This window comes from Rhipicephalus sanguineus, chromosome 5, assembly GCF_013339695.2.
Source record: "Rhipicephalus sanguineus isolate Rsan-2018 chromosome 5, BIME_Rsan_1.4, whole genome shotgun sequence".
In the NCBI taxonomy this organism is placed as follows: domain Eukaryota; kingdom Metazoa; phylum Arthropoda; class Arachnida; order Ixodida; family Ixodidae; genus Rhipicephalus; species Rhipicephalus sanguineus.
In genome coordinates, this window is record NC_051180.1 from 125,652,031 (window position 1) to 125,676,790 (window position 24,760).

The following is a 24,760-nucleotide window of genomic DNA, read 5'->3' on the forward strand; positions in this document are numbered from 1 at the left end:
TCATTTGGTTATTAATGCTCTTTTATTGCGATAGCAATTATATAGACACTCGAGGCGCTTTTTTGTCGTCGCTGTCGTGTTCTGTATCAAGTCCAAATCGATAAAATCAGCCGGCGCGTCGCATGTTATATGTGCGAGCGAAAGCTTTGCGAAGTCTGCAGACGGGCGCGGCTCAAGCAGCGATGAAAGTGCGCTGGCCGGAAGGAGCGTGAAGGGGTGCCAGTGGGGGGGGGGGGGGGGGGGGGGGAGGAGAAGCTGCGTCGCTCGGTCAGAAAGCGCGAACTTTGATCAGAAGGGCGCGATATCTCTATATCAGTAGACGGCGCCTACCCTAGACATGCTTCCCTCTCACCGCTTACTTCGCGTTGAGGTGACGGAGAGCACGAAAACCGCTTCGCTCTCTGGACCGGCCGTGTTCCCTTACGCCAACGCTTTGTAGAGTTACGCGAGATCGGATCCTAAAGGAGTCATTCTGCTAGCCTTACTTCGTAGAGCATTCCACTTTGTTGTTATCGCAGTCATTGTTTCGCCGCGAGACTGAGGAGAAACTGTGACTTTTTAAAGTTCTGTCGCAACAACTGCAGCATATTGCTATCAAATTTACCCCCGACGGTAATATTGGAAAGGCGTAATGTAGCGGCCTACACAAGTGTTTGAAAAGACGGCAGGATGTTCTCCATGCTTTTTCTTTCTTGTGTGTGTCTGCAGGCGTATGTGTGTTTTCGACGAAGTTTTTGTCCTCGAATAATCAAATGTTTCAAACTGCACGCTCGTCTAAGGACACTTCACTGCGTGACATAGTCGTACAGTCAGAGGACTCCCTGTGTTGTCGGTCTCCTCTGTATGTCCCTGTTTTATTTTGTGCCTCCCCTTCTTTACTCTCAAGATGAACAGAAGACTAACCTAAGCATCGAAATTGGTTTTTTGGCGTTTCTTGGCTGATTTACCATAATTTCGAATAAAACAAAACAGAGATACAGCATTGTTCTGCGATATCAGTTGTTCATATCGGCATCGATCATGTTGTACCAGATATAATAATAATATCTGGGTCCCAAAACTTTTTTGTACCAGATATTACCAATTACACTTGTAATGAATAACGGTGAGACATGGGAAAGAGGAAAAAAATTACACCATCTCCCGCTAAAGGGGACCATGAGGCGATGCGAAGCCGGAGCACTTGCACGATGGCCTTCCGTTGCCGTTCGTTGGGCATGCTACCGACCTCGCGTCGTGGAACGCGAAGAGGAACGTTACGCGCGTCGTGTCTTCCCTCTAGTCTGACCATTATTTGTCGCAGGGCGGGCGGGGAACGCGGTCGACAGGCGCGCGAGAGAGATGCAGCATAGGAGAGGAGAGAGAGGGGGAGGGGACGCGCATGCGCTGGCCCTCATCGCGGCGCTGCGCAGGAGTGAATTTCGGCATGTCGAGCCCGCATTTCAGAGGAGCCAACCGAGGCAAGCGCTGGACTAAACGCGCGCAGTGCTCTACCACTTGAAGGAGAGGAGACTAGAGGAGGAGAGTAGCGTGTGCGCCGTGAGAGCAGAAGCGAGAACGCAGGAGAAGCGCAAGCAGGTGCTGGTAGAGAAGTGGAGAGAGTAACGCGCAGTTGCTGGAGAGAGGGAAGGAGGAGAGTCGCGCATGCGTAGTGTGAGTGCGGACTACTACGCCGCGTGCGGATTACCACGCCGCGTTACATACCCTCGAGCAACAGACAGCTCGCATCTAAAAAAAATCATTCTTTCTCCCCTAATACGAAACACCGATAGCGATATCTATGCACAAGACAACAATAAAAAGTAACGTTCATTGTTTTATTGGCCATCATACAAAGCAGGAAACATCAGTTAATTCTTTGAATTAACAAGCAAGGGTTTCGTGCGTGCACGTGCAAACAGCACATTTCACTCGATGACAAGTGTGGCCTTTCGCAACGCCGGCCGGCGCGATCAACAGCATGAAAAGTGAGCAAGTTATACATAACATCACGGCGACGGCATATTTTCGCTTCCATGTCCCTACAATTGCTATGGCAGTAAAAAACGCCTATTATGGTCGATTTCGCGTATTTTGCTCACCTTGTATCTGCAGCATGCCAGACTCAAGCAACGTGAATCGAGGCCGTTTATCAGAGTTCAGAGGTGAACCGTTGTACAGCCACTGCACAACAGGCTTGGGTGTGCCGGCCGCCTCGCACGGTAGCTGGGCGGCCGTGTGGACAGGCAGTGTCTGGTTGGCCGGCCCCAGACGTATAATGGGCGGAGGGAGGTCGGCGATCGCGGTGACCTCCAGGCGACCCTTGGCCATGCTCGAACCGACCACGGACAAAGCGGAACAGACGTAGTAGCCGCGGTCCTCCTTTCGCACCCCCGTGATGGTCAGTGTGCCCTCGTGACTGACCGAGAAGCGGCCGTGTGACTTGCCCGGAAACATGAGCACCTGCAATCAGTTGAACCTTATTGGGGTCGTTCTGGTACTTCGTATACCGTAAATCATTCAGGGAGCCTTAGCACGCTGACAGTTTCGGGCCTTTGAGGATGTTAGGCACAACAGGTGCAGTATATGAGGTATATCAGCGTTTATCACAGTCGAAAACGCATGAGGTAAAAGTGATGTGGCACCTGGTTGCCTTCTCGGGTCCAGAACACGGAGGGCGGGGGGTTGCCTGTCGCCAGACAGTCAAACTTGGCGACACCGTTGAGCCCCACTTTCTGGTCCTGGGGAGTGAGGCGGAATGTTGGACGTGCTGGAACGAGCAAGAAAACAATAGAAAAAGTTGAGGGAAAAAATTACACCATTTCCCGCTAAAGGGGAGGGGAAGTGGTGAGGGGGAGTGGAGAGGAGATGTGTGGAGAGGGTATGCGCATGCGTAGTAAGGGTGGTCACGCCGCACACCACCACCACCACCGGTTTGAACTCCGCTATAAGATGCTTCGCATCTAAAAAACCACAGTTTCGCCGCAAGGGCGAAGCAATGAATGCGATAGCAAGAAATCGGGATGTTATACGAAGTAATGCTAGCAGCTAACTCCTTTGTATCCAATCTTGCGTAGCTCTACGAAACGCTGGTTTAAAGAATACGGCCGCTCCAGAGAGCGAAGCGGTTTTCGTGCTGTCTGTCATCTCAACACAAAGTGGTGAGAGCACAGCACGTACAGGGTTATACGAGCCGTCTACTGTCTGTCGAGATAGCGTGCGCGACCGTGCCCTTTTGATCAAAGTTCGCAGTTGCTGCTCGACGAACGCAGCCACGAGCTCCCCTCCCCCTTAAAGGGGGAATTCACACGAGGGATTGCGGATCACGTGACCGCGACGTCACGGACTAGTGAGTGGGCGCGACCCCCCCCCCCCCCCCGCCGCGCCTCCTCAGAGAGGACACGAGGACCTTTTTCCCGACAGGACAAACGATCCCCGGCGGTGGGGATATAGCGGAGATTCGGGCTCTCGTTTGGCCACCTTGTTGCACTTGCTCCTGCAGAGAGCGGCAGGGGTAGGGTGGCTAGAATAGGGAGGTGTGAAAAGCGGCCGCGGAAACCGGTCCCCAATGTGCGCCGATGCCGCAAGGGGCGCTGTACGCAGGGGCGCGTGGTGTTGAGCAGACGACGTACAGCGCAGCCTTGCTAGCGTCCGACGATTATGGCTCGCGCTATTTCTTGCGTGCTACACTTTGCAGCGTTAATCGTTTTCTTTTTACCTCAGCGATTGCGCTAGTAAAGCGTAGACTTCCTCTCCCCATTTGAAAAGCAGGGTTCGTATTGCACGCCGAGTAGCACTGCGCGTGCCAGAGTAATATTGCTAGCGGCATTTCGCGCACGCCGCTTTTGAGCAGCAAGTTTTTTTGTTTTGTTTTTGTTCTTTTTGCGCTTGTGTCCTGCCGTTTTACCACTTGCCATTATGTATCACTGCAACTTATTCAAGTCATTTTTAGTGCTTATTCACATGGTTAAGGTATGTCTTTTTCTTTTTTAAAAAGTGTATTTTTTTACTTTTGATGTTCTGAAAATGTACGAACATACAGAATTGCGGTTCACAAAAAATTATGCTTCTATTTGGTTCTGTTCGAAAGTTATGGTCCTTTTTTTGTGACTACACTCAAATTGAAAATGACATGTTCGGAAAATTTAATTATTGTTTTTCTCGAAACTTGATTTTCAGTAGGTTTTTGTTGCGAAAAAGCTCATAGCTATTGAACAGATCAATAATTTCCCATGAAACTTTCCATGCTTCTTGCTCAGACATTTACTTGCGCCTGTGAAATGAACTAGAATCATTGAAACGATGAATGACTTTTAATGTTATAATACTTCAATTGAAATGCAACCTTCTGAAACAACACGACTTATGGTGGGTTTAGGCTATAATATATCTAATAATAATGATAGCGCAAGGATACTAGCTCATCGCACAGCCCACATACACAGCAGGGGCGTAGCAAGAATTTTTTTTTTTTTTTTTTTTTGGGGGGGGGGGGGGTCAACCATGTTCGTGCCTGCGTTTGTATGTGTGCGTGTATATATACATATGCAAAATTGAAAAATTTGGGGGGGGGGAGGGTGGTTGAACCCCCCAACCCCCGCCCCCTTGGCTACGCCCCTGGTACACAGCTATAATGCTGCGAAGCCATTTTTTTTTGTATGGTTGGATTGGTATAGTTATGACTATCCGTGATGACCGTGTTATGCGTAATATTGGTAATTACTAATTACCTTCCGTTCTTTTACTGAACGCACTTGCAGAGCCCTTTTAAACTGTTCGCCCAAAGGCAAACACAAAACAATTAATTTTGGGTCAAAACCTAAGATTTCTAAAAAGGTGGAAACATATACCTAAAAAATTGCCTGCTCTCGCGCTTGTACCCATTGCTATGCACTAGCTGCTGGTCAAAACGTCATGTGTTCGTTTTGTCGGCAGGTTGAAAGATTTATTAGTTCAAAGGAAACACATTCGTACACGAAGCAAGTTTATTTGAACTCTGCAATAAAGAGCGATCTACAGAACACAGGTCTTAGCCCACTTGGCTTTCTCTTCTTCCTCCTTATGGTTAACCCCCTTTAAAAATAAATGCACCCGAGTTAAGGAATAAAAGTGTACAACATATCACGTTGTACGCGCTGTCGTTCACTTCAGACTACGCAATACCAACTAGCCCAACGTCGTTCCACTCTACGTGCCTTGCGTCGAAATGCTTCTCGCATTGTGCTGCGTTCCTTGTCAGCTGCCTCTCAGCTCTCGGTATCGCACGACCTTACTTCTAAAATAACTCTTTCCACGTCAGTACTCGGAACAAACATGCCTTTTCTGTCGACGAACAGTACCCAGAGTTGCAGCCAGGAACGAAGCAACAACGTGCATTTTTCTTGTTCAGTTTATATCCTCACACCTCAAAAAATCCATGACCCTCGAGCAATAGGCACCACTTGAACGATGAAAAATACGACGCCGCGTTGCCGAGTGCTAGGCTTTCCTCCGGTAATCTGCAACGGCGGCGGCCGTACCGGCCGTACCATGCAGCGCCCCTTGCAGCAGCGCCCCTGGCGGCATCGGCGCGCAGAGGGACCCTCTCTGGCAAGGGAAACGCGCTGCGCTCAGCACACCTCCCCATTCTAGCCACCCTAGCAGGGGGTGTCCAGTCTGCAGCTGGTCGTCGTCTGCAGCCCGTCGTCAGCAGCTGGTGAAACGGGCGGTACACGCCACCAGAGTAGTCCTGTAAGGGACTATACACGCGCTATCCGCACACCCGCTCCGCACGTGGCGGGACACCTGCCGCCCGCAAACGGAGGAGGAAAAACCGGTACCACGTGTGCGACGATTGGCGTCTTTCCGGTTTTTCCTCCTCCCTTTGCGGGCGGCAGGTGTCCCGCCACGTGCGGAGCGGGTGTGCGGATAGCGCGTGTATGGTCCCTAACAGTGGTCTCCCCCTCCGTTCGCCTCGTCCGTGTGAGTGGGGGATATTTGTGGGGAATTCTCGCGAGCTGACGTCACTATCCTCCGCCTTTATCCCCCGAGGATTTGTCCCCCATGTGAATACCGCTTCATACTCCTTCGCCCGATGAAAGACGGGTGGGGCGTTTCCTCTGCTTGAGGAGCCATCGACGGCAGGCTTCGCACGCGGGACTATGTTATCGCATGCGCCCTCCGTGCGACGGAGATGGCCGGTCGGTTTCATCTCTGCTTCAGCCACATGCGTCCCCAGCGCTCGCGCGCTTTTACTCGCGCGTAGAACATCTGATTCGCGGCGCGATGTTATCGATTTGAACTTTTTACGGAACATGACGACGACGGTAAAAACCCGCAGAGTATGTCCATATAATTGCTATCGCAAAAAAAAAATCTCCTCTGTATGACCAAGGACCTTGCAGTGCTCCAACTCTTTCTGATAGGTTGCGTCTGCTATTTGGCGTTCCCGTTAAAGCTACACAAATTATGTAGTGGTAAGCAAAATAAAAGAAAGTAAGAAGTTCGTTTCTCTGGCTTCTCCACACGTCTGGACTTGCCTTTCAAGGCCACTTAAAAAAAAAACAAAAAACGATTTTTTTGTATGTATACATGTCTCGCTTCGCCTCTGATTGCACAACGATAGGTTTTCTCGAGATTTCACAACGGAATTTCTTAGTATTGATGAGCAAATATAATAAGAAACGTTGTAATGAACAAAACCCAGATTAAAGTTCTACCTTGGCATAATCAGCGTTGCAAAAACAGCGTGATCTTAACAAAGGCTTGGGCGCGTGTTTACGACAGTGCTAACCCTAATATCTCGCGCATAAGATAGATAGATAGATAGATAGATAGATAGATAGATAGATAGATAGATAGATAGATAGATAGATAGATAGATAGATAGATAATCAACGGGGACAGATGAGCACAATTCGACCAGAAAGGCATCTCTTACTCGGTGCGTGTATAAACGTACCTAGTACATTATGCACATGATCGCGAGATGCGTATAAGAACATTCATCGGATGATTAAAGAGTATACATGTGTAGTTAAATCATGCGAAAATGCAACTTACAGTGCACAGTAAGTGTTGCCGAAGCAGAAGCTGAGCCAACAATGTTTTCTGATTCACAGATATATATTCCCTCATCCGCAGGAGCGACATTCTTGATGTGCAGACTCTTGTCCTCTTGAACGTATGCCCTGAAAAAAAAAGAAAGATTTTTTAAATAAATGTTTTTAAGCTAGCATTGAGAAATATTGATGGACCAACAGGAAAGAATCTGACCTTGAAATATAGACACAGAAGTTCGAGGCAGAGTTGTGATGTAACCATAATAAATGCGTAAAATGCACAAAAATGGTTACGAAAAATGACGCTACCAAAAGAAAGATGATAATAAATGTTTTAGGTAAAAACACCATTTGAAGGAAAAGAAATGCACGCTCTGTTGGTTGCCACAACGAAGACGCGAATAAGAACACGTGGAAACAAAGACAACAATAGGCGTGCGCACAGGGGGGGCAGGGGGGGGCGGCCGCCCCCCCTAATCATCTAAGAGGGGGGCGCAAAATCTGCCCCGTACATGGACCTTTCTAGTCACCTAAGAGGGGGGGGGCGCAAAATGTGCCCCGTACATTGACTTAGTAGGGTGGGGGGTGGCGCTGTAATGAGCCTTCGACCCCCCTGATGGGGAACCCTGCGCACGCCTATGAAGACAACGTTTTCAGTAGTTTAGCAAAGAGAATTTAAGATAAATTGCAGGTCGACCGTCGAGCTGGTACGCGTGCCAGTCTTTCTTTTTATTTTTTCTAATTGCTAGCTTGCACGTGACATCGTGGACGCATGATGTCAACGTACCGGCACTCCAACACTGCGGCTTGGAGGACGTCAGGGCAGATAATCACGCGGCGGTTAACCGTGCCTCAATTTCATAATGACGCCGCTGGAACGTGCCTGGCTTATGTTCATGTGCAACGAAAAAACATGCACGCAATTTACTCCATAACATCAAACGTGACGTCACAAACGGCGCGTCCCGTCATGTTGGTACTCCAACATGGCGGCTTCAGTGACGTCAGTGCAAGCCATCTGTATTCTCCTCAGTTTTACGCATCGACTGCGCCCGCAATTTGAGTGCTTCTCCGCAATAAGAGTCATAGTGTGGTGAAACAAATGCAACTTATTGAAGGATATTTTCGGGATGCGCTTTCAAACATTTGGTGTACACATGGAATGCTCTTATTTGTTCGAAGTGTTGGTTCTGAGTTGTTGAATTGATTGCTCTTTATTTTACTCTTTATTACTCACTATTTTTACGCAGCAGTAATTAATGCGGTGAGCCATCCGCACAACTGCGGATCTTGTAGTGCACGATGTAACATGTCTTCAAACGCGGCCGTGGTCAAATTGTGGCTGTCGGTAGCACCTGTCATCAATGAATAGCAGTTCGTACCAATGTAGCAAGGGAGGTGGGGGGGAGGGGTCGTTTATGAAAAGCGAGTCGGAAAGTTGACTGCGCATGTAGGGTTGGCCCCTACGGTGGCTACGGTGTTCGGCCGCTGGCCAGAAAGACGCGGGTTGCATCCTAGCCGCGGCGGTCGCATTTTGATGGAGACGAAATGCTGAAGGTCCCGTGTACTTTGCAATATCAGTGCGTGCTAAAGGGGCGCTGCGACACTTTTTGAGCATGGTGAGAAAACGCTGCCGATCGGTAGTCGGGGCTCCTGAGAACGCATGAGCCAAACATTACAGCGCAGCACGCGGTCTGGAATCTGCAGTTAATTCTCAAAGTCAGCTAGAAATCGCTCGCTCTTCCCTCGACAAATGATGCCATAAACCCAAGTGATGTCGCCATATACCCAAAGTCCATGGCCATTGCTTGATTCGAACATCGTGAGCTGCATAGTTACTGCGGCCGCCGCGGATGCCGCCACGTGCCCGCGTGCGCGCTGGCGATCACACTGAAGGTAAGCCACGCGTTCGAATAAAAAAAGAAGAGAAAGTACTCAAGGTCATGACGCGCGCTGACGAACAGATGTAGCTACTTGCCCACTTTCATCCCCACCCCCTTCCTTTCAGCGCGCTCGCTGGTACGAAAGAAGAGAGCAAGCTGTTAAAGCGTGCGGCAAATCCCTGTAACTCCGCTCGCACTTGTTGTCGTAGTCACGTAACGCAGCGTCTATAAACAACCTGACGTCCCCGATAGACAGGTTGGGTGCGAGGTACACGGTCATGACGGCGACTAGCAGACGGCGACTGAATCGGTGGACCGGTGTTTCGACGCGTGGTGGCGATTCCGGGCTCGATTGTCGGCCCCGCGATGGAGTGCCAAGCATGAAGCTTACCCCGCACCTCCACCAGTGTAACGATGTGGGATCGACGAGGACACGGAGCACGACAAACAAACACGCTTTATCGATCAGAGAAAGAACTGCAACGTCTTCTTCGTCCCTGCGCTGGGCCAAGAACACTCGCGCTGCTTCGTTGCCATCACTGGCACATACGCGCGGCATAGGCGGTCATGCACGGCTTCAGGAGCTTCGCCCCTAAAACACCCGCGTACATAGATTTAGGTGTGAACGTCAGGTGATCAAAGGTAATCTAGAGTCTGTCCACTTCGTCGTGCCTCAAGATTATTTCGTTGATCTGGTAAGTCGTCCCAGTTTGATAGTAGGTAATATGGATACTGACGCAAGTACTCGTTTTCCCAGTTACAGCGTTTCATCAGCTAGAAGATGTTAAACGCGTTACCGCAAGTCACAAGGTGCGCTGTTATGGGTACTTTGTCGTCTGTTTCCAATGTTACCGTGGGTTTAATAGCGGAATGATCTTATCTGCCACCAGATTTCAAGCGCGACGCAAACTGTTGCTTGCATTCTAGACTGTAGACGAGAACGAGAGCTTACGTTGGAATGTACTGTGCCGCATAGCATTCGCGCTTGACCCGTAGATACGATTTCGACGACAGATGACTGTGCTTGCCGTTATCTTTGTGTTTGTCATGCTACTTGCTTTTTGCTGGGCGCAAGTTCGCCCAGTAAAGAGCTTACGTTTCACTAACGCTTTGTGCTGCTGTATTCTTCAGCGTCACCTCAACGTGACGGCACAAATGAAGTGCAAGTAATGTGGTATATACCTAGAGTTATACGTATCGTGATAATAGTTCATGAAGGCACCGTACTATGCGGTGCTGTACTTTTTTTCGCCCACGCGACCCACCTTCCGACGGGCATCTTTCCATCCTGCCTCCTCCAGGTGACCGTCGGCTTCGGGTCGCCGTGGACTTTGCACTCGAATGCCACAGATTCTTCTGCGAGTGTTGTCACGTCTTCCGGGACTCGGACGAAGTACGGCTTCGCTGCACAGAAAGACAACGGTGAGTGCCAGTGAAGTGCGGCGTGAACATAGATTTTAGAATTGGTTCTGGTTGCGTTTCTCGTAACGAGAAGAAAATTGCACTTCGAAGCATGGCATGCGAAAACTTTCATTGAAATGATTAGTGCGCGCCAGACAGAAGCTTTGTCGTGCAACACGCATATGTCAATTAATCAAGGCGCAGTGTTTCGGGCCCCGTGCGCTACTGTTCGCGGGCCGCACGGTAAAACGTGTCAATTGCCGGATAACAGGCAAAATGAAACTAATCAATGCATAAAACGTTTAAAGCAAATAAATGCTATTATTGGAGCGATAGGCGGGCTTCCTATCGTCCAGCAAGTCCTTTTATGTTTATTTGAGCGTATCAACATCTGTTTCGTGCGGTGCTTACCAGAGACAAATGAACTTTTATGCGTCGAAACGCTGTCTCGAGTGACGCTAGCTATCACCCTGATGTGGGGGCGCGCCTTAGTCCAGGACCCTCTGGTTTCAACTGCCATCTTAGCCCAGGCGACGAGTTGTCGATCTTTCAGGTCCACGAGGGCGAGCTTGCTTGGTGGAAGGACGAGGGGCGTAGCCAAGGTGGGGGGGGGGGGGAATTGGGGTGGGGGGTTGAACCCTCCCCCCCCGAAAATTTTCAATTTTGCTTTCGTATGTATACACGCACACATACAAACGCACGCACGAACATGCATAAAGTATGGTGGAACCCCCGCCCCCCGAAAAAAAAATTTCTGGCTACGCCCCTGCCTTCCACGTTTCGACTTAAGAAGCTTCTTAAGAACTTAAATACAGAAAATCGAGAATGTGCTTCTTGCAGGCCGCTGTACTTATAGCTGCACCGCGACTTACAAAAGGATGTTTAAAAGGCGAGGTATTGTGCTGTGCATCAAATGCATACAGCTAACGGTTACAAAGCACAGTGTATGCATGCACGCGCATCTAGTTAGGACGAAATATGTCACTCAACTGTGCACGGATAGCAGCGCTGGCGGCGAGTCCCTTGTGCCGAGCATGTTGGCCGCCCGGCACACGTAGCGCCCTTGGTCGGAGGGACGCACGTCGGCGATGAGTAGAGCGCCCTGGGCCAGAAGGCGTACGCGCCCCGTGCCCGGCTGCACCTGGACGCCGTCCTTGAACCAGGTGACCGTGGGCTCGGGGTGGCCCCTGGGAGGAACGCACTCCAGCGTCGCCGACTCTCCCGCCGCCACGCGGACGCTCTTGGGCAGCTGCCGGAACTCGTCGCGAAGCGCTGCGCGTGGAAGAGCACAGGGGATACGGGGAATGAAAATACATCAGGAGACAAAGGAGGACAGCTGGGTTACCGCAATGTCTGGCGCTGCATACGCGCACCAGCGCACAAACATCTCATTGTTCACAGTGACATAAGTTTAAGAGCCTAGAAACTAAGTTTGCGGAGTCCATCCTGACTCAATTATTGCGATAGCAATTATAGAACACCTCAAGCGAAAATCTGTCGACGGCGTCATCGTCGCCGTGGTAGTCTGCAAAAGGTCCAAGTGCAGTAAGTTCTCATTGCCCCCCGGGTACGGTATGCTGTGGAATCAAAAGAAAGCATGCGAAAAAGCGCGCCGTACATTGAGTGCATCCAGGCAGGGAAGAGGGCTGATTGGTAGGCGTGCGCGAGGCAGGAAGCTACGGAGCTACGTCCGTACGTAAGCGCGCATCGTGACCTTGAGCGCTATTTTTTTTCCTTCTTTTCCTCGAACGCGCGAGTCACATTGAACGTGATTACGAGCGCGCTGTAGCGCGGTGCGGGCACTTCACGGCACACCGCGGCGGCCGCTGTAACTATACAGCTCACGGTGCTCAAACCACCCAATGGTCTTGTCCGTGTGCTTTTGGGAATGTGACGCAGTTGATTATGTGGATATGACATTATCTGTCGAGAGAAGAGCGAGATATTTCTAGCTGACTGAAATCTAATTGTAAATTCTATGCCACGCATTGCGCTATAATGTTTGGCCCACATGTTCGCAGGAGCCTCGACTACTCGGCAGCATTTTCGGACCATGTTTAAAAAGCGTTGCATGCCCCTTTAAGCTAACCTTCACACTTTTGGCGATGAAGAACGAACCTTTTGCCCACCGCCATCGCTGGGATTCGAACTCGTGCCTTCTTTGTTCGCACACTAACCCCAGTGTCGTCGCGCGTTGTACACTGTAAAAAATTTTTTGTGAAAAAAACAGAAAATGCATGGCAAATTTGGTGACATAACAGTTCTGTTCTTGTTTGTTTTCTGTTTTCCTTTTCGCAGTAATTTTGCATATAATGTCTGTCATTGGTTTTCTGTACTTCTACAGAGATTTTCTGTTTATGGCACCATTCTTAAAAAAACACGCTTTTTGCATTTTCACGCAATCTTTCTGTTAATGCTTTTTCTGTTATCCTACAGAAATTCTTCCTCCCTAAATCAGAGTTCAAATAACAGACTATTTTTGTAATCGCACACAATATTTCTTTTAATGCTTTCTCTGTAATTCTACACAAAGTTTCTCTGCCTTGCATATCTGGTGTTAAAAGAATTATTTTGCGATCACAATTTTATTTTGTTTACATGTTGGATTGTTATCCTGCAGAAAAAATGTGTTTTGTTCTCTCCTAAACTCAGTACATATTTTGACTAACATTTGGATACTTGTAGTTTATGTGCCATTATCTGCAAAAGCATGCAGCAGCAATTGGGCAAGCATGGTGCTAGCATTAAAACCAGTGTTTCATATTCACTAATGAATTTGAAGGCAACGGTATGAACTTCTAAATTTTATTTTATTAAAGCTCAAACACAAGATCAGAACTTGTACTGATCCAGGGCATTCGCCAGGGCAGCCACCTTTGGGGACAAACAATACTGCTTCTTCGATGTTCGCCGTGCCTTTGTGCTTCTTTCTGGGTTGATTCCCGCGATTGCCCTTCAAGAAACCAAGAGTCGATATTAATGAACTAAAAATGCCACCGGGCTAATAATGTGTACTCCCAAAGCTTAGATGCTGTCTGAAGCATAGATGAAACAAATCACGAAAAATGGTAAAAATGGCTGACTATAATGCTGTTAACATAAAAGAAAAAAAAAATTTTTGGAGAGCGAGGTACGAGTGCCACGCCAGTTTTTTCTTTTGAACGAAATTTTCGGTAACTAAGAAGCCTAAATTTCTGAGAAATCCGTAAGGATTTATTTGTGGCTTCGTGCTACAAACAGGTGGTTGCCTATTTTCCCTTTCTTAAGGGTATGACATGACAGCGTTAAAGGTTCCTATCTGCCAGCTGCTCTAGCCCATACTCCTTTACAAATCTACTCCGCATCCTTGATTTGCGCCTCTTATCTCGCACATACCCATTAGCATGCAGTCGCAAGCTAAAACGTTACGTGAAATACAGCCCGATGTGGACATAGAGCCCTGCTATAACCAAACCATACAATCGCGGCTGCATTGCCTAGAGGTAAAGTGTCCGACTCGGGATGCAAGGGTCCTGGAGGGTTCGATCCCCTTCACCTTGCCACTTTAGATTAAAAGCCTGAATGAGCAGCTCGTACCAATATGGACAGGTTATCTGATCGCAATATGTCACAAACCCTGTGAGAAATCAGTGCCCGGCCATATCGGCTGCCAGCTTGCACCTGTTAATTACGCGTGTTATCTTCCGCTGCCTAGCAAGCTTGCACTCCTAAACTGCCCCTCAACTAAACACCCACACGATGAGCCGTGAAAGCTCCGATAGAAAACTACAAGCTTTGCTACGAATAGAAGAAAATTAGATGCATACTGTTTCTTGCAGTAAATGCCACGTAAATTCGTTTCAATCTTCTCTTTGGGGCTGAATATGGGTACAAGAAATCAGTAAGGTTGTGGATAAGTCTGCCAACTGTTTTTGTCTCGAAGAGGAGAAAATGTACGGTATCTTGAATATTCTGGTATTTCGTGGTCATTTTATGCTTAAGCGCTTCCAACTTCAGCTTTAGGAAAACCTTAGTTAATCCCTGATAGCTCAATTTGCAATATGTTATAGCAAGATAGTAGAAAAAACAATACTAAAAATATTTCCAGCACTTCCCAAAACAGCCCGTTCTTTCGCGGTCCTTAATCGGTCAAAATCACTAGAAACCACAATTTTTAAAACGTTTCTCCCCCTCCTTCTGTAAAGGCATAAAGGTAACCAGCTATGACTAAACTATGTGGAACTGTAAGAAGTGCAACAGGTTAACGCAAACATATATTAGGAAAAATAAGGGGGATAAGCCCTCACCTCTGCACAAACTCCAATGTCAAAGCCACTTCAGGTGGATACTCGATGTTAAGGACAAAGTATAAAAGAAACATGGCTTTGAAAGCTGCGGCCCGCTGAGTAGTCAATAGAGCAACACCATCCACACAGACAGTGAACATTTCTGCCTCAAAAAGACCCGGTCCTAAAAAAAAGACAAGAAACAAACATCAGTGCTTTATGAGGCGGTGAACGATTCCAAAATCTAACCTTTCATACATATTATGGGCGTCAAGGGCATGTCTCCTAGGTCATCGTCATGGGCGGTCTCCTGCAAAATGAGGATAGCAAGACAGATGGAAGGCATTAAAAAACTGATATCATGCTGTGTGAAATGAAAATGAGATTGTGGCAGCCCGTGTTCAAATGTACACGATCATACACTATGCAAAGCAATTGCGTTTCTACTCATTTCAAAATCTTGTTCAGCCATGGCGAGATATGCAGCATATTTGGACGTAGCAGCATGGCTGCACCTGTCAAGCACCCAACAAACAAAGGTACGGGGCATGAGTGAGATTGACGACCAATCCATCAAGATTCTGGGTTCAAATATGCGACTGGGACCAATTTCTATTCAAATGCGAAGTTCGCATGAACGCTGCACTTTCCTGAGTAGCCGTGTGGTTGTACTTGCGAGATTTTAAGTAATTACTCCTCCATTGCATGCCAACTGTAATATTATAAAAAATGACAAGATAAACCGCATGCAAGAGACAAAACAGTTCTGAAGACTGACTTTGTTAGCTGCATTAACACATGGAATCAGGCCGAGAACAATGTCGTTAAAGAATACGGAAACGTTTAATGGTTGCAGTCGCAAACATATCTGTTACTAAGGTAGACAAAGCAGATATTTTTATATAAAGTTTGTCACCATCAAAGCTTGGGCGACTCCTAATGGGCTCTAAAGAATATTGTGCAACCGCATTAACGTCTCCTATCTGCGGACCCTCGTTCGCATACATGACATGCACTTTTCTACTCAATAATCCCTTAATTTACGCTGCTACATCATCTCGCGCATACTCATTAGCATATAGTCATAAGTTATAATCCACGAGACTAGAAAGATATGAAGCTCCCCTTTAACCAAACCGTATACGGATGTGCCTTAGGAGCAGCTTCTTTCAAGAGGAATTCAAAGGTTGCAGAGGGCACGACACCCAATTTCGACCTCCCATCTCAATGACTTTAAATGAGCTGGCTGGTCCTGCCAAGTCATTTCATGCAGCCTCGTGACACCACAGAATTCACCGACCAATCAGTGTACAGCCAGATACGTGTTTGTGATTTTGCATTGACCTCGCCAACGCCGAATATTCTGTAGGATGAGGCCTTGGACAATTTCGCGAGAATAGTTCTTAACACTATATATTAAAGCCACTCTACTGTATTTTTCGCGATACCTACTCCGAAAGTCTCAGAGCAGTCTAGCATGAACAAACCTATGATGTGCAAAGATCAAAAAGATTGTAAAATGTATGACAGATTTTAAACATCACTATCTGAAATACATTGAGGTAACATACTGCTGGTAAAATAATGCAGTTATGGTAAGCGGACTTTTTTATACACAAATGCAATGACCATCTGAATTCTGCATGCACAAGCACTTTTCTGGCAGGTGGGAGAGGAAGGGAAAATTTTAAGCTTGCCTCAACGGTCTTGTAGATGAGCTCTTCATCCTCGTCAAGCAGGGCAAGGAGGAGAACAGGCGCACCTTCATGCTCTGGTGTCACACTCTTCAGACGGTTCTTTGCTTGTTCTATTTCTTCGAGACATTTCTTCACCTTTGGCCGTTTTATCTGACTGTAAGCATAGCGATATACACGAAGCCCAACAATTTCCATGCTAGCATCAAGTCTTTGGCAAACCTCACTACCAAGTAGCTCCTTGGAATGCTCAAGAAGACAGTCCTCAGTAAACAAAAATGGCCAGTTTTTTTTCACCTCTGTCACACTCCTTGAGTGATTAATGGTCAGTCTTTGAGATGCATACGTCTCTATCATCAAACGACAGACAAGTTGCTTGTTGGGGTACATTTTAGCATGCTCACAAAGGAGCTGCTGCTGCTTTTCCCGTTGTGCCAACATATTTTCTCCACTTGGCAGCTCTGGTTGCCATGCTAGGCAACCGTAGGAGTCACGTCTAGATCGTGGACGTGGCTGGAATGAGTCTGGGTCATCAATTTCCGCAGGCAGCTTATGCGCAATTGGTCTCTTCTTGTTGTTGATGCAGTTTTCGAGCTTCCACATTAAAGTCTCAACTCCTGTGCCGACAACTGTACCCTCTAACAAATCCTGAAATGTTGAAGGATACACTGACACAAGTTTTGCTGCAATTATTCTCAGGTTCCGTCTGCCAGGCGCTGAATGCTTATCCAAGATGAGAGAACTTAACATTCTCACCATCTGGTTCAGATCGGCTTTTGTAGCCCTTTCTTGTGCTTTGCATGCTTGAAGTAAGCGTGGTGGAAATATTTCCCAAGGAATGCAAAATTTCTCAGCCCATTCATCTAGCTGTGAGTTAGCATCTGAAGTCACTGTAGCACAAGTGCCACTTGGGCCTGATGGGACAGGAGCAGCTCTGATGGTCTGAAATTTCTCAAGCAGAATGCGCCTTTGCACAGGGGCTAAGAAGTTTAAGTCTGATTCTTGTAGATATCTGAAATGTTCTGCACATTTTACTCCCAACTCCTGTAGTTTCCGACCAATCGTTGTGAGGTCTTCCTCGCTGAGTGCTGGAAGCCACTCCTGTACAAGTGACATGAAGTCCTCAGAGCTGAAAAAAAAATTAGCAATGATCTAAAACAGCATGCTTCAGTGCAATGACTGTGACTTTTGGATGGCCAACAACATATGACTCAAGCGGATAGTAATCTTGAAGGTCCTGAACGGAAATGCACTTCAGTGCCCCAGATTCTGGACCCGGCAACAAATATATCATCATCATAGGTTCCAAAACAGAACAAGTCACACGTACAAGAAAACAGACTTTGTTGTCTAGCAATAAAATAAAAATGATCCGGCCAAACACTAGTCTGCTTTCCTCACGACCCAAAATTACAAACATGTCTTTGCTGTACTTGGTGCCCCTGTATTCAACTTGGTATGTGCAATGCAATTCTTTTCCTAGTAGTCCACAGGCCTTTATGGCTTCTTGAACCTCCATACTGAACAAACTAGGGCAAAAAAGAAATGTGCAGTCAACCACTAAGTCTCTTTCAAAGCGGCAAGTACTCCCTCTGAACGCCTGAAGAAGCTGGTGTTTTTCAGCAAGTGTTAATGTGATGTTCTTGAAGTTCTGGGCACTTCTTATGCACTTGCGAAAATAGCCATGCTTGCTTTCGCAACGCATAGTCCATAACCAAATAAGCGGTCCAAACTGAGTAATCAGATAGGGGTAGTGAACCATGTAATGGTGCTTCGGTTTCAGAGGTGTACCAGGGAAAAGCTCAGTTCTCCGGGCAATGTAATCTTCTATCAAATCTTTCAGTCTCATTACCATGGCCATATTTATTGCCGGAGCACATGCCAACTGAACAAGTTCAGTGAGCATCAATACTAGCTCCCATACTGGCTCATTTCTGCAGACCTTGTCATGAAGAAAGCAGGGTAAGAACCGCAGCATATTCCAGTTCTGGATTGCATGTCCACTCAGCTTTTTAAATGTTTTAGAAACCTCAGCTGGCTGGTCGTTCACGTCTACTCTTTTGAACTTGAACGAGAGAATCCGCTTATTCAGTTCTTCAACAGACAACATCTCTGCATGGTGATGAAATATTCTAGCATCAACGCAAGGTCATAAGATACGACACCTTCAAACAGGTCATGCGCTAAACATGGAGGGAGCCCAGGAGCACAAACGTGAAAGTATTTTAGGCCGTTAAACAGAGAATCAAATTTAACGCCTTTGCATGAAGGAAGGGTAGAGTCATCCTGGAGCTTCTTTAGTGCCTCATTGTAGTTCACTTCATTTCGTAGCTCGCTGGTGTGAAAAATGTTTTTCTCAAACATATTTTCACGCTTTACTGAACAGAATCTGCAGATATATTCAGCTGTGCTGAAATTTTCCATGAATCCACCAATAGTGTGACTGCCTAGGTTGTCGCCCAGAATTGCCACCACAGTGCCATATGTGGGAACGCTGTCAACTAACATGCAGCCAGCTTCCAGCTTTTTGATGTCACTAATCAATGAAGCAAACACGTTCTCCTGTCCGAAGAACAAAAGGTCACTTTCTTTACAAAGCAGCACTAACTGAACTGCACAGGTACGACTTCTATTCCAAGAACGTAGGTTTCCAAGCAACAGATACACAGCTAGGATTTTGTGCTTCTTTTTTGCTGAACCCAGAGGATTTACCACTTCAAAAGCATCTTGAAAAAGAATCAAGCGCAAAGCCGTGGGGTGATCCTGAAACAGTGTTATTGACTGAAAGACATTCCCATCGGTCAAATCCTTAAACACACCTGGTTCATGAACATCCAGGTTAACACACTGCTCTTGAACTGAGTTATCGCTTAGCAGCGATTTCATGGTTTCAATTATTGGAACATAATGAAAGTGAGCATCTTGATTGTTTTTATTTTTTCCCAGACGCACAGCTACTGGCTGCACATAATTAAATTTGCTCTGAAAATACTCCCTGCGAGAGTAAGCACTGCGAAAAGCTCCGCTGTTGCTGTGCAGGCCGACAATAACATCGCTTTCAAGCATACTCTTGACAGCCAGCTCAATGAAATCCTCGTTCAAGCCCGCATCTCTCAACTTCATTTTTAGTGCATCAGCCATATGGTCAAGGTTGTTGCTATGGAGGTCACAAATTGCCTCAGAAATGACTTGAACTGTTCTTGATGGCACAAAACTGTCCGAAAGGAGACGCAGATAGAAACGTCCGAAAGCATCTGTTATATCAGTACGTAGAGATTCTTGGTGCATGACACCTTCAGCCACCTCTCGTTTGCTTCCATAAAGCTCCGAGTTGCAGTCTTCATTATTTTGTTCCTCAGATGCACATGTCTCGAAGTCAGCACTATGAGTCTCCGTTTGTAGATTAGCTTGTGCTCCTATGTGCCATACTGTAGAGATGCCCTCCAAATATGACTCGCACACACCTGGTTGAAAAGCATGCCTGTGACATCGTGAAATATGGGACGAAAATGTGGACTTGTTTGCAAACATTCGTGAACAAGCAACAAAGGGGCATGAAACATTCTTGCCTTCAGTGATATGCCTTTTCAGATGACTCAATAAGGACTTAAGATCTTGGCATGTCTGAATACATGTATCAATGGTGCAGGTCAGTGACACGCTCCTGCAAGTTACCACAGCCGCTGGAATGCCATCACGCTTGTGACATCTAAATATATGGCTCTTCAACGAGCTCACTTTCCTAAACGCTCTGCAGCAGTCAGAGAAAGGGCAGCGAATGTGAAGGCTGCTTTCATTTTTGTGCAGTGATGCATGCTTCAAGAACTGAGGCAAAGTAATGGCAACTGCTTGACATATGCTGCACTTGTACGTCATTCTGAATGTTACGGGGCACTTTGGTGGACTGGACCCCTGCAACAGCAACCAATTAAATATTTCACAGAAATTAGCATCAAATTTTGCGTCATGAACATTGTTGTAAATGGTAGCTCATAAAGAGTGCTGCGCTTTCTATATCTCACCTTTCCAAACTTTCTTTTAAGCAGAGCTTACTACAATGCTGTTATATAATCTGCAACTGCTTTACACACAAGTACAGAAGGTGAAACACTGAAGGTACAGCTTCCATCAAAATTACTATTTGCTGTGGTCGCAATAGAAATTGCACACACTTGCACTGTTTGCTACTAAAAGTGAGAGGAAAAAATACTTCAGAGCTAGCAGTTCAGCTTCATTAAATTCGTAGTCAAAGGCGGCCGTTGAGAACAAAAACGCTGCGAACACCTACTCCTGATATGTATTATCTTAAGATGCAAACAAGCTTAGCAGGTATCTAAGAAAAGTGTGAGATAAAGTGTTTGAAACAGCTCACCTGGTTTGTGAAGACATCACAATGAGCTTCTGTTAACCGGGAGCAACCCACACGGTTATGTTCGACTCGTTCCGAACCAAAATGGCTAATCTTTGTCGTGGCCACTAAAAGGTCATTTGTAGTAAGTCTGGAGAAGGTTGCCACTGCAGGAGAGAAGCGAGGATCAATATAGAACCGACACATTTAAAATTTAATTTCAATGCAATTAGTTTCGCTAATTTCTATTGCATGTGATGGCAGCGACAGACAGTCATTAATTAAAGCCAAAGGCCTACTAGTGAGAGAGAGTAACCTTTACAATTGCAGAAAATTAATTGATAAAGAGTTAAACGCTTTTTCGTATTACCCTCGGCTCTCGAATATAATGCTACCAATTACTTGACTGGGATGTGCTGCGCGCACTGAGATGGTCAGATGACCTAAGAATTAACGTGAAGCCCAACAGTAAAAGCAAACACACCAGACGTCTTTTGAGGACTGAATGCTGGGCAATGCGCTCATGGCTAACTTAAGATAGGGTTACACAAGCGAAATAAACGGCACGACAGGCTAAGCAAATGAAGATATACCACTGGCCGAGCGCTTAGGAATTGTCTAGGATGCAAGCGCGCTAACAATTCGAAGGGCGCTGCCCGTTTACACAGCCATGCAGTTGCAGTTTCGCTCTCCTTGCAGCTGGATATATATATCATATATCTCTCTGAAGCTGCTTTGTGGGATTCCATCGGTGGTAGAGAAATACCAGAGATGCCTGCGTGAGTTGAGCCACGTCCTTATTGATCAGTATTACTGCCATGAATTCATTATTCACTGGCGTACTTTTCGCGGCTACACAAGCAGTTGGTAAACACGAATTAGTGCACCCGAAACAAGATACAATGCGCGCAACACGAACAGCTGCCAGTTGATAATCCAGCGCTAGTCTCAATATTAACCAGTAATGTGCTCATGCACGACTTCTTCGACCGAGCACGAACGCGATCCAACGTTATCCGGCACCTGAAGCAATATGTCAGCGTGCGCCGACTGCGCGATCTCCTAGGGATTATGCGCCGCGGTGCTCTCGCAAGGAATATATAGTACCCTCGCAGATGACACTTGCGTCCGCGCACTTCTAAGCACAAAGTAATTATCAACAACTCATGGCGAAAGCTGCTCCGTGACAGCGCATTAAAAGAACGGTTGCAGGCCGCCGCAATAAGCGTTCACTATAAGCATGCTTAGCTGCCTAATACTCGATTACCTACGTTTCGTTTTGTTCATCGTTAAACTTCTCAAAGCGACAGCGGCAATGAGGCGCGCCGCAGAGAAATGGTGAACAGCGCAGCGATGTACCGTTGGCCAAAGCGCGAAACTATATCTACCAACTGTACTCCGCCGACAATCAGCCGGTAGCGCGTTCTACGACTTGCGGCGCGCTTCGAAGGCTCCTGGCGCCGGAGAGGCTGGTCTTATTTCGCGCCGAGAGCGTTGGCCCCGTCGTACCGCTTTCCTTCTTCCCAAACCCACAACGTACTACGTCCCGCGCACTGCCGCGCATGCGCCTCGACGGCCACGCCGCGTCGAAGGTATTCGACTGTAGCAAAGATATGAAAGTGGGGATAGGCGCCTGGCGCGACATCGTTAACTTTACCAAACTTGACGTGACCGACCACCACCAGCACGTGTGCGCCGTAATGTCGAGTATACCGTAGTCTTAACACCGAACACAGCACAATTTCAGACACGAAGTTTGCGATCCAGTGCCCGAATGATAGACATGGCCGCCGCCAAAAAAGAAGGCTTAACTCGTAAGCATGCAGTGGCAGCAGGAAGGCTCTGTTACTGCAGAAGTTATTTGCAGAAGTTGCGGTGCTAAGCCCATTACCCGTTACACAAGACAAGGAACTCACAGAGCTACGCCGTGGCTGTAAGTAAAACGAAGACAGAAATGAACTACTGCCCTTGCTTACCTTGTTTCAGCGTGGACGAGCTCGGTGCCTTTTCATTCGTTGGCCGCTCCAAATATCTCCCAGCAGCAGTAGTGAGTCACAAGGCCACAACGACACGGTGCAAGTAGAACCAACCAAGCAAACAAACACGCACCCGACGGCTACCGTTAACGAGCAGCCCGCGATAAATTCAACATGGACTCGCACAGCTACCGCACGGGAACAAAGACGCTAACGCAACTGAGCAGCTTGCGATAAACTCAACATGGACAGTAGTACCCAGAGCTCCCGTACGGGAACGAAGACGAACGCAACTGACGACGCAATTCATAAAGTGCGCTAAGCGGCGAAATTAAACCTCCGCATTGTGAACGTTGTGTCACTCCGCTGCGTCCGCAAAATAGTTCAGTTTCGCTTTCGGCTTGTTTCGGTTTCTTCCTTATATTGAATGTGCGTAACGAACTGGTGTGCACGACGCCTGTATGAAAGAGGTTAGTCTTGCTACGTTGCGCCGTTGGTATATCGCGACTGTCGTAGTCGCTCACTGATGATTTTATACTCCGTTTCATACACAACAACAACGCTGTGGAAGCTATGCACACAGTTAGGTCAGCATCACGTCCAAGTCCGCGCGTCGCGTACTTGGCCTCCGCGATTCATTCCGTCATCGCGCAGCCGGAACTGATTGCGGAGGTCACGTTACGAAAAGAGAGACGTTAAAAACTATGCACAACAACCTACTGACAACTGTTTAAATAACGGGGTTTGTTTATTTCTACGGCACGAAGCATATTCATTTATTACTCAGCGGTGAAACGAACAAAGAAAGAACTTTCTTTGTTCGTTTCACCGCTGAGTAATAAAATGAAAATGCTTCGTGCAACTTTGCATTGCGGGTGGTAATAGAGAGTTTTAGAATGGTGTACGCTAAGTTTGCGGTCGTTGCGGACGCAAAGCGTACGCAACGCTTTGCGTTAGCGTTTCACTTCACTGCTCATGTGTCGTACGCTAACCTCTTACGGGCTCCCTTTAAGTGATAGAAATAGGGACCTTTCGAATAGCGTACGCTAAGTTAGCGTTAGCGATTGCGGCCCGCTATTTCCGTCACTAGGCAGTTTTCGAATAGCGTACGCAAAGCTTTCCGCGTAACTGCGCATGCGTCGTACGCTAACCGCTTGCGGGCTCCCGTTAAGTGACGGAAACAGCGGGCCGCAAACGCTAACTTAGCGTACGCTATTCGAAAGCTCCCTACTTTAACGGGAGCCCGCAAGCGGTTAGTGTACGACGCATGCGCAGTTGCGCCGAAAGTCAACGCAAAGCTTTGTGTACGCTATTCGAAAGCTCCCTATATCTGTCACTTAACGGGGGCCCACAAAAGGAAAGTGGCGACAAACGCAAACGCAAAGCTTTTCGTACGCTATTCTAAAAAAACAGCCTAAACTCATTGAGCTATTTGTTGGTTCGGCAGCATGCAAGTAACCTCGCTTGCTTCCCCAGTGTGGCACCTGATGCCATAGTGGGGAAACGGGGTATAGGCCGTGTTTACTTGATGCCGTGCGCCGCCGGGCTCATTGATGAAACGAAAGGAAACGCCCGGTTTGCTCTCGCTGCAGTTCGATTACAGTTCGAAATGATTTCGATTAAAATGATCACGTGAGCGCAGACATCATAAAAGGCTTTTATGATGTCTGCGCTCACGTGATCATTGTAGTCGAAACGTATCCGCTTATATGCTGTAGCACCACTGCAGGGGCGTAGCCAGAATTTTTTTTTTTTTTTTGGGGGGGGGGGGGGTAAACCATACCTTATGTATGTTCGTGCGTGCGTTTGTATGTGTGCGTGTATATATACGCAAGCAAAATTGAAAATTTTCGGGAGGGGGGTTTGAACCCCCCAGCCCCCCCCCCCCCCCTCTTGGCTACGCCCCTGCACCACTGTCACTTCTGATATTCTGACGAAGGCCGGTCCCACGGCCGAAACATCAAGAAGCCATTCTGTTTTTCGACGTGTGTCTTCCTTTTGATTCATGTATATATATGGTAGGACATCGCACGTGGTATTGGAAGGTTACAGGTTCGGTTCCCGCCGGCAGCAAATTGTCGTCTCGTCCACTTCATTTTCCTCACATTTATATCATAATTACTACGAATAACGTCACCTACACTTTCCTTAGCTTGATTTTCTTTTGGTTGTCA

General features: G+C 47.3%; 2 protein-coding genes across 2 annotated transcripts in view; both read right to left on the reverse strand.

Annotated features, from left to right (window-relative positions):
• LOC119394230 (protein sax-3) overlaps positions 1 to 24,760 on the reverse strand; it is a 232,786-nt gene that overhangs the window by 24,378 nt on the left and 183,648 nt on the right. Inside the window, exons 3-7 of the mRNA XM_037661517.2 lie at positions 11,294 to 11,575; positions 10,168 to 10,306; positions 7,021 to 7,148; positions 2,625 to 2,749; positions 2,082 to 2,442 (exon numbers count right to left, since the gene is read on the reverse strand). Of these exons, the coding sequence (XP_037517445.1) occupies positions 2,082 to 2,442; positions 2,625 to 2,749; positions 7,021 to 7,148; positions 10,168 to 10,306; positions 11,294 to 11,575 (1,035 nt within the window). The remainder of the gene's footprint in view (positions 1 to 2,081; positions 2,443 to 2,624; positions 2,750 to 7,020; positions 7,149 to 10,167; positions 10,307 to 11,293; positions 11,576 to 24,760) is intronic.
• LOC119394231 (uncharacterized) lies at positions 13,097 to 17,993 on the reverse strand. The gene is made up of 4 exons (XM_037661518.2): positions 16,266 to 17,993; positions 14,818 to 14,878; positions 14,590 to 14,752; positions 13,097 to 13,256 (listed from the first exon to the last, which is right to left on the reverse strand). The coding sequence occupies exons 1-4, from the start codon at positions 17,376 to 17,378 to the stop codon at positions 13,136 to 13,138; spliced, it is 1,458 nt and encodes a 485-aa protein (XP_037517446.1). The 5' UTR covers positions 17,379 to 17,993; the 3' UTR covers positions 13,097 to 13,135.